This window comes from Camelus ferus, chromosome 4 (genome assembly GCF_009834535.1).
Source record: "Camelus ferus isolate YT-003-E chromosome 4, BCGSAC_Cfer_1.0, whole genome shotgun sequence".
NCBI lineage: Eukaryota > Metazoa > Chordata > Mammalia > Artiodactyla > Camelidae > Camelus > Camelus ferus.
The window spans coordinates 29,743,140-29,757,560 of NC_045699.1; the positions used below are offsets into that span (position 1 = coordinate 29,743,140).

The 14,421-nt window shown below is 43.3% G+C and overlaps 1 protein-coding gene and 1 long non-coding RNA gene across 8 annotated transcripts in view; one reads left to right on the forward strand and one right to left on the reverse strand.

Annotated features, from left to right (window-relative positions):
* Positions 1 to 14,421, reverse strand: part of RCL1 (RNA terminal phosphate cyclase like 1) — a 111,652-nt gene that overhangs the window by 38,181 nt on the left and 59,050 nt on the right. For 4 of the 7 annotated variants that reach the window (XM_032477730.1, XM_032477732.1, XM_032477729.1 and 1 more), the window contains 3 exons: positions 13,534 to 13,659; positions 9,660 to 9,816; positions 4,637 to 4,740 (listed from right to left, as the gene is read on the reverse strand). In XM_032477730.1, the coding sequence (XP_032333621.1) occupies positions 4,637 to 4,740; positions 9,660 to 9,816; positions 13,534 to 13,659 (387 nt within the window). Of the gene's footprint in view, positions 1 to 4,135; positions 4,303 to 4,636; positions 4,741 to 9,659; positions 9,817 to 13,533; positions 13,743 to 14,421 lie in introns of those variants that run through there. The other 3 variants (XM_032477731.1, XM_014560494.2, XM_014560485.2) reach the window with 3 other exon arrangements.
* Positions 1,851 to 14,230, forward strand: LOC116663125. Its single transcript, XR_004319177.1, has 3 exons — positions 1,851 to 1,933; positions 6,170 to 6,174; positions 14,219 to 14,230. It is a non-coding gene; the product is annotated as an uncharacterized LOC116663125 (long non-coding RNA).

Genomic DNA, 14,421 nt, shown 5'->3' on the forward strand with positions numbered 1-14,421 from the left:
AAGCAGGTTCGAGAGAATCCTGGAGCACAGAGTTAATTTTTCCTGAGTATTTTCTGGGAGTGGGCTGTTCCCACTGACCACTGCTGGTCAACAGGTGAAGGCCACTTGGGCTCAGGGTCATCTGCCCATTGGATCTCAACTGCCTGGAACTTGCCAGGTTGCCTGGCCCTGTCCCTTAAATACAGCCCCTCTTACCAGGTCCCCTGTCTGAAGCCTGCTGGAGAGGTGTGAGAGATCACGGTGGGGCTCTCTCTGGCAGTTTCACAGACACAAACCAAGACAGAGGGTCCTGCCTCCTGCTCCACCAATCCTCTTGGACACTGGGGTTACCTACCTCTCAGGTCTAAGGAATTGCTGTGCAAGTTCAGAGGATGGAAGATCTGGGGGTGAGATCTGAGGGTGGGAAGAGAATCTGCTCAGTGGGGCCCCCTGTAGTCACTACATAATAGCTTTTAAATATGCTGGTGGTGCTTTTTCTGCCAAAGAGCAGCTTTCCTGAAGCGCAGCTGATCTCTGCTTCAGGAATAAAGTTATTACATTCAGTTATAAAGGCAGCAGGACACAGAGAGCCAGGCTGGCTGCACTCTCAGGAGACATGGGCCCTGTTCAGCCAAGAACTCACTATGAACAGGTGACTGACCTCTCTTTTTCATATGAAAAATAAGGATAGGATATCACTTGTTTTCACTGTATGCCAAATATTTTCTGGGGCTCAAACAGCATAATAAAGATGACAGGGCTTCCCAGATGTAAGGTGAGTGGTGTTGTGTCAGCTCCTGAAGAGTATTTAGGCAATAGTACCCCAAAAGCAGCAGGCTCAGCCAGCAGGTCCCAGTCTTCCTGTGCATCATCTCAATTATCTTTACATCACTGAGACAGAGCAGGTGAGCCAACAACCCCACTCAGTCGGTGTTTAACAAGGACCCCAGCACTTCACAAGTAGTGGACAGAGGGCATTTATTAAAGCCAGAATAAAACAAAGTGACATGGCTTATTTTATACTTACAGCTAAAGACAGAAGGAGATGATTTTACGAAAATTTGAAACGAGGACTCTTGAAAGATGCAGCATGGCCTCCCGGCTCAGGCATGGAGGTGCCTGGAGTCCAAGAGAATGGACTGAATCCCAGATCTTATTGAAGAGCACATGGGTCAGGGAAGCACGGACTCTGGACAAGACATCGGAGTCTGAACCCACTTGTTGACTGTGTGTCCTGGGTCCCAGTGACTCAATTTCTCTGTGTCTCAATCCCCTCACCTATAAAATGGAGTGTATAGCAGTACCTGCCTTTAATCACCCTTGTGGGGTTATCATGAAAACTGAATGAGTTTGTATTTGTAGCATGCTTAAAACGACATCTGGCCAAAAGTGTCATTAAATAACCACCTACTCACAGAATTCTCAGGATCAGTAAATAAGATGTGTGCAGTTTGTTTAGTAATGTGACTGCAGGAAATTAGTTGTAAATTTAAAAATCAGTGGATACAGATTTAGAGACAGCTGAGTAGGCAAATGTGCAGCCAATTTCCGGCCTCAGATCGCCCAAAGCCAGTTCACCAGGCCTCCTGGGTTCAGTGACCACAGCAGGAGACTGGACTTCCCAGCACACTCAGCACTGACGAGCTCCGCCGGGTGCTGCTGGGAACACTAAGTATCTGACCTCGTTCAAGCCTTGCTCCATCTCCACAAGCCCTTGAGTTAGGACCATTCATGCCTCTACAGAGGAGACTGAGGCCCAGAGATGCCAAACCCCTTGTCCGTGGTCTCCCAGAGCTGTGGGGTAGAGATGGACTCCAGTCCAGATGGGCTGGATGCCAACACCTGTCACTGGCAGAATGCAGAATGCCCTGGTAACTGCAATCTTGCACCGGAAACAATTTCTGAAAGTGCTAATTAAGACGCTCCCTGATACATAATCCTTCTTTTAAATAAAGTATAAATCCTCCCTAAACTGTAAAATTAAGCTTTTTTGAGGGGAAAGGAGAACCACCATCACCAACTGTAAACCACAAATTTTACAGAAATAGATTCTCCATAGACCAGCATGTTATTCAATACTATTCTACTCTACTAAAAAAAAAAAACCAAAAAACAAAACAAAACAAAAATCTATGTATCTATCTATATATCTATCTATCTATCTCTGGCCTTCCCAAAGAACTTCACACAAACAGGCTTACTTTGTCAAGTAACACAGAAAACCACTACCAGTCAGCTCTAGCAGTAAGACAGAGAGAAGAGGAAAAGGGAAGAACAGAGAGATCCTTATTTTCCAGAAAGGGTTTGAAAGCAACACTGCAGGAAAAAAAAACCATCCTCCTTAATCCCAGTGCTCTGTAAACAGACATTTAAAAAACTATTTATACAAATCAAAGTGTGCAAACTGCCAGAAAAAACAACATTTCTTTAGACCAAGGAGGGTCTTGCTTCTGGTTTTCTTCATGAATCTGAGGTTATAGAAAACAGTTTTTTATGACTTCAACTGGACATAAAAATAAGTGTGCTAGTTTGGGCTCCAAAGCTTTTGAATTCAACTAAGATAAGCTGTTCCCCTGCTACCATCATCCTGACTGTGAATTCTGTCTCCTTTTCACCCTTAACTGCACTCAAACATGTGATGATTACTTTGCCTTTCCTAACATCCTACATATTTATTCCCACCTATGCCCTTCATCACTCTGGGCCTCTGGAGCCTTCTACAGTGAATAAGGGCAGGAAAGGTCCCAACTGATAGAGCTTTCAAAAAGAAGCTCCCTTCCCCTCCCCGTGCTAGCTTGCACAAGAAGGGAGGCTGCCCTCTCCCAGTCTGTGGCCACCTCTCTTACAGGAAGCCCCGGGAAGCAGGTAAGCCAGAGGAAGATTGTCCCGAAGCCCCAGCCTCAGGCCTCAAAGTACATAAATTTGCAATCTGCCCCATTCCTATAAAGCTCCATTCAGAGCAGACCACTTTGTTTTCCCATGAGATGTGTGATTTTAGGCAAGGTTTCTGCAAGACAAGACCCTGTAATTCATGTTTAGTGAGGGGGTGTGTCAAAGACACAGAAACTTTAAAAAAATATCCAGTCACATCTTGACTGTCTCCACTGCTGCTAAAAAAGATGATACAAGGCCGTGTAGCCAAAAACAAAAACAAGCAAACAAACAAACAAAACTCTAATAAAAGAAAAGAAAAGAAAGAAAGAAAGAAAAAAAAAAAAAAACCAACTCTCCCCAAAAAAAGTGTCAAGGAAAAATAAAAATATACATTCCATTTTTCACATAATGTTCTGCCAAACCCCATGCCCCATGACCACACACATTTCTAGACACCATCTTATGCCATACGAGCAGTCAGGTCTTCCACTGCCCTGAAGTAGAGATTGGGAAAGCAGCACGAGGCCAGCTAACAAGTCGAAGGGGACCGTGGTGGTCACACAGCTATCAGGCGCTTCCAGCAAACTCTGGATGGGAAGCCAGCCTCTGCTCTTAGGGTGCTGTGCTCCCAGTCCTCACCACCTCTCCAAGTGCCTTAACTGCAAAGTCTATCTTTGCAATGTTGATTCCTGATGTCAGTGTGCCATTTAAGATTACCCAATTTCAGGCTTCCTGTCCTGTGCAATACTTTACACAAGTTATCAGGAGATAATGTTGTCCTCACCAGTTTCCTGTTTATCAGTCTTCCCCCACTGCTAAAAGAATGTATTCTCTTCCATACCCTTGTTCAAAAAAAAAAAAAATCTTCCACCACCACCTTTACAGGGGGCAAAAAAAGCCTCCAAATGAATCTTTTTCAAGCTGTGGTTTCTACATACCCAACACCATGGTGCAATGGTACACTGTGCTCTCTGTGGTGCCCGCCCCTTTCTCAATGTGATGGCACCACCATTCTTCAGTTATCACAGTACTGTACCTTTCAGATATACAGCATCGGTACCATGATAACCGAAAAAGGACAGTTCAGTCTCATGTCTACTTGAATATTTCCTCCTACCCAAGGCCCGCTTCCCAACTCCACACCCACAGGTAGCCACAGAATGATCTTCCAGTATACAGACACATGTACACACAGATGTCAGTGCTCAAACAAACTGTTCTCAGCAACCTCGTTTACTATCAGTGGGAATGCTTCTTTCACTGTGCTGTTTAGAATTCAAGACTTTATGAGGATCTGCTCTTTTTGGAGAGTGCCTGCTTTAATACTCCAGCAGTCAACTTCTGATAACATCCCACAGCCTCAAACTCACCTCCGCATTTCCCTCCTAGTCCAGTGGTGTTACTATGGACTTTGCCTCTTGGACAAAAAGGCAGTTCCTTTAGCCATGGCTAGGGAAAACAGAGATTTAAAATACTAATAACAATACCCAAGCTATAACAGAAGCAGGAGTTAACCTCCAAAATGGAAACAAGATCTAAAGCACAGACAAAAGAACTTTCCAATATATATCATGCATCCTGAATGACATGGGAATGACAGGAAGGAAAGAAAGGAAGGCAAAATCCTCATTAAACACCAGGTGGAAGTGACAACCTCCAGTGCACTTAAGGATGAGTACATGTAGATGTTCACAGGATGGTGCTCAGTTCAACACTGGTGTCATTTTATGCAACTGGAGGATTAAACTGGACAGCATAAGGAGGCTGAAAGAAGATAACTCACGTGTAGGGAGAGAGTGGGCCAAGGAGGACTTTGGAAACATCCTGCTGTCCAAGGGTCATGAGCAGCAGAGCCAGGCTTTGGTTGGTCGAGTCCACACATCCACCCTATAAACAGAAACACTTCAAAGATTAATCATTATACCAACCAGATAATGGAAAACCAACAAAACAGAGGGGGAAAAAACAGACACAGATGCCTAAAGTATCAACCCACAGAAGAGCAGATTGCAAAGTTCAAACAATAAGAAAACTGGGTAAGTGTCTTTTAAAGAGTAACCCTCCTATCCACTAACTTCAAGGGGTTGAACAGTTAATCAAAACAATTGTAATAGCCGACACTAACACAATGAACAGACATTTACATTTACTGAGGTATATCTAGTGAACAATTAAACTTTTTCTTCATAGTTAAAGCAGTAGCAGGACATATAAGCAAAAAAGCATAGACATTTATGGGAAATATATAGTTAATTACCAAGGGGTAAGTGAATGCTGCTTCTGTTTATCTAATGTCAGATCACCACAGCTACTCTAACACAACAGGACCTTTCCCCTCAAGAGTGTCACCTACAGCACTTGTTCAGTTACGTTCAGAAACTGCCTGCCACGGGACATGAGATGTCCCTCTTTATCTCTTCCCAGGTGCCTTAAAGCTGAAGAAGTGCTCAAGTCAGATCCCTCCTTTCCTATTACTTATGCATTATTTCCCCCCACTTTTTCCTTCCAAATCAAAAAGCAGAAAAGGATTCCTTCCAAAAACTTTCTCCTGAGGTACAACTGCTTGGGCTGCCTTTCTTCTTTCAGTATTGAATTTCTTAACCATTTCAGTCGTTTTGCTTCTATGTGATGAGTGTTTCCATTTGTGCCCTAAAGACTACCTTTGTCTTGGATCATTCTCTCTGGGATAACTTTTTTAAAAACAATTCAAACCTATGCTGTACATAATGAAAGCAGGATGACTTCGAATCTCCACACATTTTGCACGTGTCACAAGAAACCCAGTTTCCGATCACGGTACGTCACTGTCCAAGGCTAGGCTCTCCCAGACTCGGAACGGCACAGGTGGTCGTCCACTGCTGCTTAGGTGGATACACCTCTCTCCTTTTTAATGCCTGTAAGGGTAGGGAATACATCCATTCTCAGGTGTAGACACTCATCCTCTACTGTCAGGCCCCACATATGACACAGAGTAGGGAAATCGGGGGTGGATCCTACTGTTTGCTCTTTTCTGAGTTAATAAAGGACAGTAAGTATTTATCTCATTTAGCAAATTTTAGGACAAGAAGAGTTATAACATGTTTATTTCCATCTAGAAGGAAAACTTGACCCATGGAGAATGTAAGGACCAAAAAAACTGTGTTTTAGAGAACTCGCTCCCTTTCATAAGACTGTCTAAAATTAAATTGTTCTCTTCAGTCTCTGCTTCCTATCGCTATGTCATTATTCTGCCATTCTCAATTATTTTTATTATGTAGTAGACCAATATTTTGGTGCAATAAATATATTAGGGTCTGTGTACAGGATACCGAGGAAGGAGAGGTGGGGCCACACTCACAGCAGAGGATGCAATCCTTGTGCCGAGTGGCTTCAACCTCTCTACAAAGAAGAGACAATGAGCAGGAACCAATAATAATTTAAGGTTAGGATAAGGCTATGAAGCAGCTGTGGGCACGGGGACTGCCAAGGTGGGCAGGGGGAGGAGTGCTCACTCACCTGGCACCAGAGGAAGGCTGTGGGGAGGTGGGGACTTGAGCTGGCCGTGGAGCAATGAGCAGGATTTAGAGAGGGAGGAAGAGAAGGAGGATGGGGGACACAGGACGCAGTAGGTAAGGAAGCAGCCAGGAGGTCAGCCTGAAAGTGGCTGCATGCTCTCTGTGGAGGAGAAGCATGTGAAACTGCAGGGAAAAGGTGGAGCCAGAAGCCTGATGTAGGGCTTTTCTAACTGAGTCAAGGGTTGTGACTTTATCTTGGGAAAGTGAGAAGCTGGTGAAGGTCTCTGAGTACAGGAGTAACAAGACAAGATCAGTGTTAGGAAGAAATTTAGACTGAAGAGGATGCTGGAGATGATTTGGAAAGGATTTCCCCTCTGTAAGTAGGGAGAGCCAGAGTGCGTATCAAGGGAGGAGGGGGTGACAGGGAGGAGAGTAGCAGATGGAGGCAGCAAGAGATGGGTAGGAAGGGCAGTTCCAGAAAGCCTGGAAGGGAGTCAAGAGGGCTTGGTAACTGATGAGACATAATTAGATCAGAGGATTAAAACTTTGGTAATAATAAACAGTACCTTCAAAGGAGGTGGATTTTTATTACCTACTTAAACCATGTCACATCACAGACTTATAAAGAATTATTCACAAAAAACACGAGGCATTTTCATCCTTTTAGCAATTAAAGATCACACACACAAACAAAGGAAGTTTTCGTAATGATCTAAAACAAAAAAGCTTGGTCCAGGCCAATGAAATGGTTTAGAGTAGAACTTAACTAGAGTAAAAAAATAGAGTAAAACAACCTAATTCAGACTGCATGTGTTCTCTCTTGACTGTGCTTTCACCTTGCAGTTTATAATCTGCTATTACAGGGATATAAAACCCACATTCCAGCTGTGCCTGTAGGCTCCCATTAGGTTGTTCTGCAATGCGATGCATCCTATTCTCCCAGGTCTACTGGAAAGAAATGGATGCATCCCCACAGTCAAAGAGAGGGCCTGCCAACCACCACAGGACCAAGGCAGGGAAACTTGAATCAGACAATATGGGCTGAGGGACCCACGTTATCTCCTGCAAAGCCTTTCCTCACAAATGTTTAGGTGACTAACTTCTTGAACTAAGTAACTGACAGGGCAACCTCTTAATCATTAATTCCCAACTTTTAATTACTACTCATCTTTCAAAAAATCACTAAATTTAGCATCAAACATTGGACTGATTTAGCAACAAAAAAGCTGAGGACAGATCTTGACCACACTAGAATTGTGAGAAGATACTTCCTCCATTGGGGGGATTTCATATGATAGGAAATTTCCTTCCTCTGCCATTTCCTAGCTGAATGGTGAGTAGCAGGGATAGGGTCACTCTACTGATGACACAGTTATAGGCTGTCTTCCATTTAACTAGATGGACATTACATAAGCTGGAAATTTTAGTGAACTCTGAAACAGTTCATTTTTACCTACTGCATCTTGCAACCAATGAGACATTTAAAAGAATGCTGACTCGGATCAGGGGAACAGACTGTGAAGATAAGCTGTTTTCCTTAGTAAGACCTGTGCAGGGATCAATACCCATGACCCTGCTACAGTGATAAATAAATTACTGGGGGGTGGGGTATAGCTCCGTGGTAGAGTGCATGCTTAGAATGTGTGAGGTCCTGGGTTAAATCACCAGTACCTCCATTAAAAAAAAAAAAAATTACAGTGGCAAAAGGAAGAACTAACAAAACTACCACTGTACCTGCCTTAGTGGGTTTATTTCACTGGGTTCACATTTGATTTTTGCTACTTTAAACATAGCAAAACATCCTTGAAGACTTCAGGAAAGAACCACAGAGATATCTAGCAACTGAGAATAAATACAAAGGTAAGAACAAAGAAGAAAGGCACTTCTGCTTTTTAGCTGGAGAACAGACGATTTACAAACACTACACACCATCCAATAGCAAATCACCCAGAGCACAGTCAGCCCTCCACATCCACTGGTTTAACCAATCGCAAATGATGTTTAATTTCCATTGACTGAATTAGCAGATACAGAAGCTGTGGATACTGGGAGGAGGGAAGAGACAAAATATACCATGCCGTTTTATGTGGATGACCTGAGCATTCATGGAATTTGATATCCATAGTGGGGCAAAGGGGTCCTGGAACCAACCCCCAACGGATACTGAGAAACGACAGTGCAGTTCTTGCTGATGCTCAGTTCAAGAATGTGGGCCCTAGCATGCATACACAGCAGAGGAAAAACCATCCCTGGAGCCTGTCCTGGATTTTCTGCATGTCAAGGAAAAGGTTTCACCTTCCTGAGGCAGAAAAAAAACAGTGCAGACTAACAGAAATCTTGGAGCAGGATTTGCGACACTCCTCTAACACCAAGTATATAGACTTGTTTTTTGTTTTTTTTAATTGAAGTATAGTCAGTCACAATGTGTCAATTTCTGATGTACGGTCTCCTAAAGCATGAATTATCAGGCAGCTTCACCTTATTTCTCTTGCCAACATCTCTCCTTCTCCCCAAGTTCTTCCTTGCTTATTTGGAGTCATCTCAACTATCTCTGGGAAACAGAGTAAAGTGTGTGTGTGTGCAGATGTGCACATTGCTCATACAGATCAGAAGAGAAAGGACTGTGGCAACTGAGGACTGGTCGGGCCAGGCTGGCCTGAGCTGTGTTCCACCAGCGGAGCTGCAGAAGTAAAGCGGTAAGTGGTGCATCCGGTCTTCAGCATTGTGTCACCTTTTCTTTGTCCCATGTTCTCATCTTCCCAAGCTCCCTACCATGCTAACACAGGCCTAACTTTCCCAGACATACTTCTGTGCTCCAGAACACCCTGCAAAATCTAGCCTGTTGACACTGTTTCCTATCTGAATTAATTGTCACATGCAAATCCAGACTTCCAGCTTCTTGAAAAATGTGAAAAGCATGAGCCCCCACTCACCTATGGCAATGAATGGAGGGCTGAGAGACGGTATCTGCTTTGATCAGGATGGTGTGTGCTCTTCAATTGGCCAGTCTCCATCTAACATGCTTCATTTTTACCTTCTCTCTCCTGTATGACACCATTTCGGTTCTTTGCCCTCCCAATTGAAACTTACCTGCCCTGTGTCCCACACCAGTGGGAATGGATCTCTGCTCATTGGCTCGTTTAGCCAACCCACTAAACTAGTTAATGCTAAATTGTTTAATGGGCAGGAATAGGTTAATTCCTTGACTGAAGAGCTTGGAAGAGGAAGAAAGTTGCTAAGGAATAAAAACGAGAGACAAGGAACTGCTTTCTGGTGGCTCCCCTCCCAGACCTGCAGAGGCTGAGGACATACCCTATAGATTTCTTCGAGCAGCAGCTTGGCACAGTTCCTGCCCAGGTCCTCGGGAAGCACCGCTGCTCCCTGGCCCTGGGGGTTGGAGGCCAGTTCAGCACTGAGGAAGGTGCCGTTGGTGGTCTCAGCAACCAGAGACAGCCCAAAGCCCGGAGACCTGGAGATTCAAAGGCACAGACACTGAGTAACACTAATGAAGTCAGGTTCACATTCATCAGTAAAAAGAAAGAATAGAGAAAAAACATCTTTCTGTTGGTACTCTCTCTGGTTACTTCAGGCCTTACTAGAGTTCCTACTCGCTTACTCTGGAATTGTACGTGATGCAGTGAGGGCACACATGGCCAAACAGAAGGAAATACAAATTTGCTTTTCCTATTAGCCCTCCCTTCCCCCACTCCTACACTGTAAAAGATCCTACTGTGGGAGTCTGTAACAATCAACACTGACAGCAACACTAACAAGGGCTACCAATTATCAAGCACCTACTTCCCACCAGTTTCTGAGCTAGGGGCTTGACACTACTCTGCAGAGTAAATATTACCACCCCCATCTTACAACTGAGGAAACAGAGAAATCAAGCAACCTGCACCAAATCCACACAGCTAGAAAGAGACTGAGATGCATTTTAAATGCAGATCTCCCAGACTCCAAATGTTTGTTGGTGCAAAGCTTTCATGCACCCAGGAACTGGGGCACTGTGGTAAACACAAGAGTTCCTGCTCTCATGAGGCTTAGTGACAATCAGTTTGATGCAAAATAAAATCAGTCCACAAACAATAAGAACGAGCACCTCTCCACAAAATTTCCAGAGTTGACAATTCACATCTACCTTGCCCAGTGCCTTTAAAATAAATTCAGCTGACCCTTTAACACGGGTTTGAATTGCGTAGGTCCACTTATATGCAATGATTTTCTTCACTAAACACGTACCACAGTACTGCATGATCCTAAGGTGGCTGAATCTGAGAATGTGGAGGAACCACAATACACGGATATGGAGGATGACTGTAAGTCATACTCGGGCTTTCGACTGCACGAGGGTCAGCACTCCTAACCCTAGTGCCGTTCAAGGATCAAATAGACATACTGCCTAGCAGTACACTTCACATGCAATCACAACACAGACCTGCCTACTTTAACGCAATTCAGGATACATGTTCATGAAGCATTTTCTATGCGTTTAGCACAAAACTAGTCAAAATATTTGTTTCACAAAAACTACAAGTAAAATTAATAATGTTTCAAATATGTGCTATGAGCTCATGATAGGGAGGGAATTTATTGGTCAGTCCTTAATTTCTTTAAAAAAAATTGATTGTCTATGTAGCCAAAGGTTAATTAACACCTGCCAAGGGAAGAACATGCAGTAAGAACAGAGTTTCCAGGGCACTCTGAGTCACGCTTAACAACTTAACACTGTACCCCCCAGCATCACCATGGGACGTTTAAAGCATAATCTCAAGTTGCCTATGAGTCACCCGACCAGGAGGCAGGAAGGGGCACCCCGCTCATCAGTAGGGGCAGAAGCACACAGTGGAGGGAGGGAGAACCAGGAGAGAGGCTACTATCACTGCTCTAACACACTTACCTGTCTTTCCTAAGAACTTCCGAATTCTTCCATCCATGTGAAACTTTTGAGGTGCGTGTACTTTTTATTACAATACACTTTATGTTTAATCAAGATTGTTCCATTTGATATCGTATTAGTTTTACAGAAAACAACATGATAACATACTACGCTCTATGTATGTCACTTCAATTTCCCCTCCACAATTTGGGGTACGTGTGTTATCAGGCCTATTTCAAGTTATGGCCACAAAGCATCTGGTCACCAGGTGACTCACTGAAGATGTGCATTAGTACAGTTTGCAAATGACAGCCTTTAAAACTTCGGTATAGGACTAGATTTTTCAAGAAGTCGTGATGATGAGAATCAAAATGGGATCACACTGGACAAATGTGTGCTGGACAAAGAGCTGACACAGGCCACCAAGAACTGCTGGCCCCCAAGGTTCTAGGCCACAGCCACAATATAAACTCTCACTCCTAGACTTCAGTACGCCTAACCTGAGTGGATACTTCACTGAATTACCAGAGGAAAACACCCAACCATGACTTTATAGTGTCATAATGGAGAACGAAGATCACCCTTTGTCAACTGTAACTTGAGATTCAGAGAGCTAAACACAAACTTAACAACATGCATTGGTTTTATATGTAATTTTTTAAGTGGAGCTTGGAGTAGATGACCCACGGGGCTAAGTCATACCCACATCTGGGATCCGTGTGTGAGCTTCCTATTTGCTATTAGCAAGCATGGGCCCGGACTAGCATTAGGGTCAGCTGAGACAATGCTATTAGAAAAACCCATATGATAGCTAGGGCAGCTCGGCCCTCATTCTTGCTACCCTCTGGTCAAGCAAGAGGCCAGACAGATGAGACACTATGGAGATCAGGCCATTCAGAGCTGCTGCTACTCACCCTCCCCTACCCCTGGTAACCTCTCTCCCCTTAAATCCAGACCTGTGGCCAAGAAGGGAAGAGAAAGGAGAGAATGGCATTAGCAGTTCCCTTTTCTGCAGCACCTGCTATGTGCCAGGCATTGCACTACTGGCTGACAGATATGATCTTTTAATCTTTATGGTAAACCTAGGGAGGCAGGTGTTATCACTCCCATGGTATGAAGGAGGAAAACACCAATGTATTTGAGCAATACACCAAAGGTTTGGGACCATCACTGACCTTTCTGACTCCCTGCTCTGCACACAAACCCTTTCCCAACTGTAACCTCTGACACTGCCACCTCTGTTGCTTTGGACTGTGAACAAGCACCACATTCCTAAAATCACCTTCATCTCTCCCTTGGGCTTCATGAAGGTCAGAGACCCCATAACACACTCAGCCCCTCCTTTACTCTCTTTCCTTCTTTTACTGAAGTTAAAAGCTCAGATGGAAGAGCTACGAAAAAAGATGAGCTCTAGCACTACTTAAGAAAAAACTGATTTCTTAACCTACCAAAGTCAGTCTCTGATGTTCTCATTTTTTCAAAGACGCAACCTGAAAACTTAAGAATCAAAGCGTAATGATACTGTCATTCACACTGAAATGGTTCAGCAAAAACAAACAAACAAAAAGACCCCAAAAATCCACACAAAAGAAAAGCAAATTTGGCAAAATATTCATTAACTACAAGCAGTAGGAATAGGCAGGTGTTCACTGAATTATCCTTTCAACTTTTTTGTATACCGAACATTTCCATAATTAAAAAATTAGTTTTTAATTGCTTCTCTAACTTACTGGTTTCTAAATATATAACTAAAGCCTAAAACAGATATTTTCATTACACAGATCATCATTAACTTTTTATTTTCTGAAGTGAGGTTTTCCGCTAGGGCTTTAACTAAACCAAACTCAAATCTGCAATAACAACTTTCTTTGGCTCTTAGGGTGTTGTTCCCCTTGATGGAGAGAGAAGCCAACTGGCGCTCAGACCAACAAAGGATTTTTTTGCCCCAAACTGTTATTTACTCAGGGTGGAAGAACTTGTTGACTTTAATTTTCTATGGGAACAGAGTACAGAAGGGATTTAAAGCTTGAAGCACTGTTTATTAATAGCTGGGTTTTAATTCCCCTAGGCTGGCCTCTCAACCCCTCCTCATCCAACACTGGGCACTGTGATGCTTTCCATGTGACAGGCGCTCAAAAGATGACTATTAGTGACAATGGCAATAAGTTGGAAGGAAAAGAATTCTGACTCATTCTTCCTCTGGCAGCCCAACCTCTGAGCTGGCAACTTCAGCTTCAATCAGAACAGAAGCATGAAAAACACCACGGTGGCTGCAGAATCGGGCTCTAAAAATGCACAGACACTTACTTCCCAGAGTTGACTCCTTTCATGTGGTCTGTGTAGATATAGATATCAGGTATAAACTTGTTGAGGATGCTCCTTGCAGAATCCACAATCCGGTTTGCCATTTGAGGTGAGACACGAACTGAATACCTACAACCTGGAGTTAAGGGTATCCTTCTGCTTGGACTCCAGACCAGAGGAAAGTCAGTCATAAAGCTAGCAAATGTAATAAACTGTATTAACATAAAATAAACTGTAATAAAAACTGGAACCTCTAATTCCAGTCTATTCTCCAACTGTATTTAATTACCTAACCTCGTAGTACCATAACTCAATTTTTACATTATTTTTATTATTATTGTATTATAATTTTTACATTATTGTTATAAAAAGCTCTTGGTGAAAAACATCCAAACAATATAGAAACTCGGAAAGTATAAAATAAAAGCTGCCAACCCTGCTCTAGACTGCCTACCCATCCCTCTCCCCTAGAAATGGTTCACCTCAGTTTTGGAAAAAGTAAAGGCAACTGCCTCTCTGTATGGCATGAGGCAGGCTCCCTTTGAAGTATTCTCTGACCATCCTCACTGCTGTAACCAATGAGTCTCTGAGGAACCTTAGGACCAGAACAGACACACCACTGGGGCTGAACTGGGCCAATCCCCACCCACCCCCTGGTATGTTGAAAAGGGAAGCAGAAAAACATTAGCGAAAGAGCACAGTGGGGCTGTTCAGAAAGGTCTAAACAGTTGTTTTTGTTTTTGTTTTTGACCTAAAAACCTATTTTCAAGTACATAAGTGGTGATAATTCCATTTGTGGATGATACAGGCTCCTCACAACTGCTAGCTTGTAGTCAAAATATTGATCATTAGCAACTTTACAACAGGGCACACCCAGAAAGGAAAGGAAGA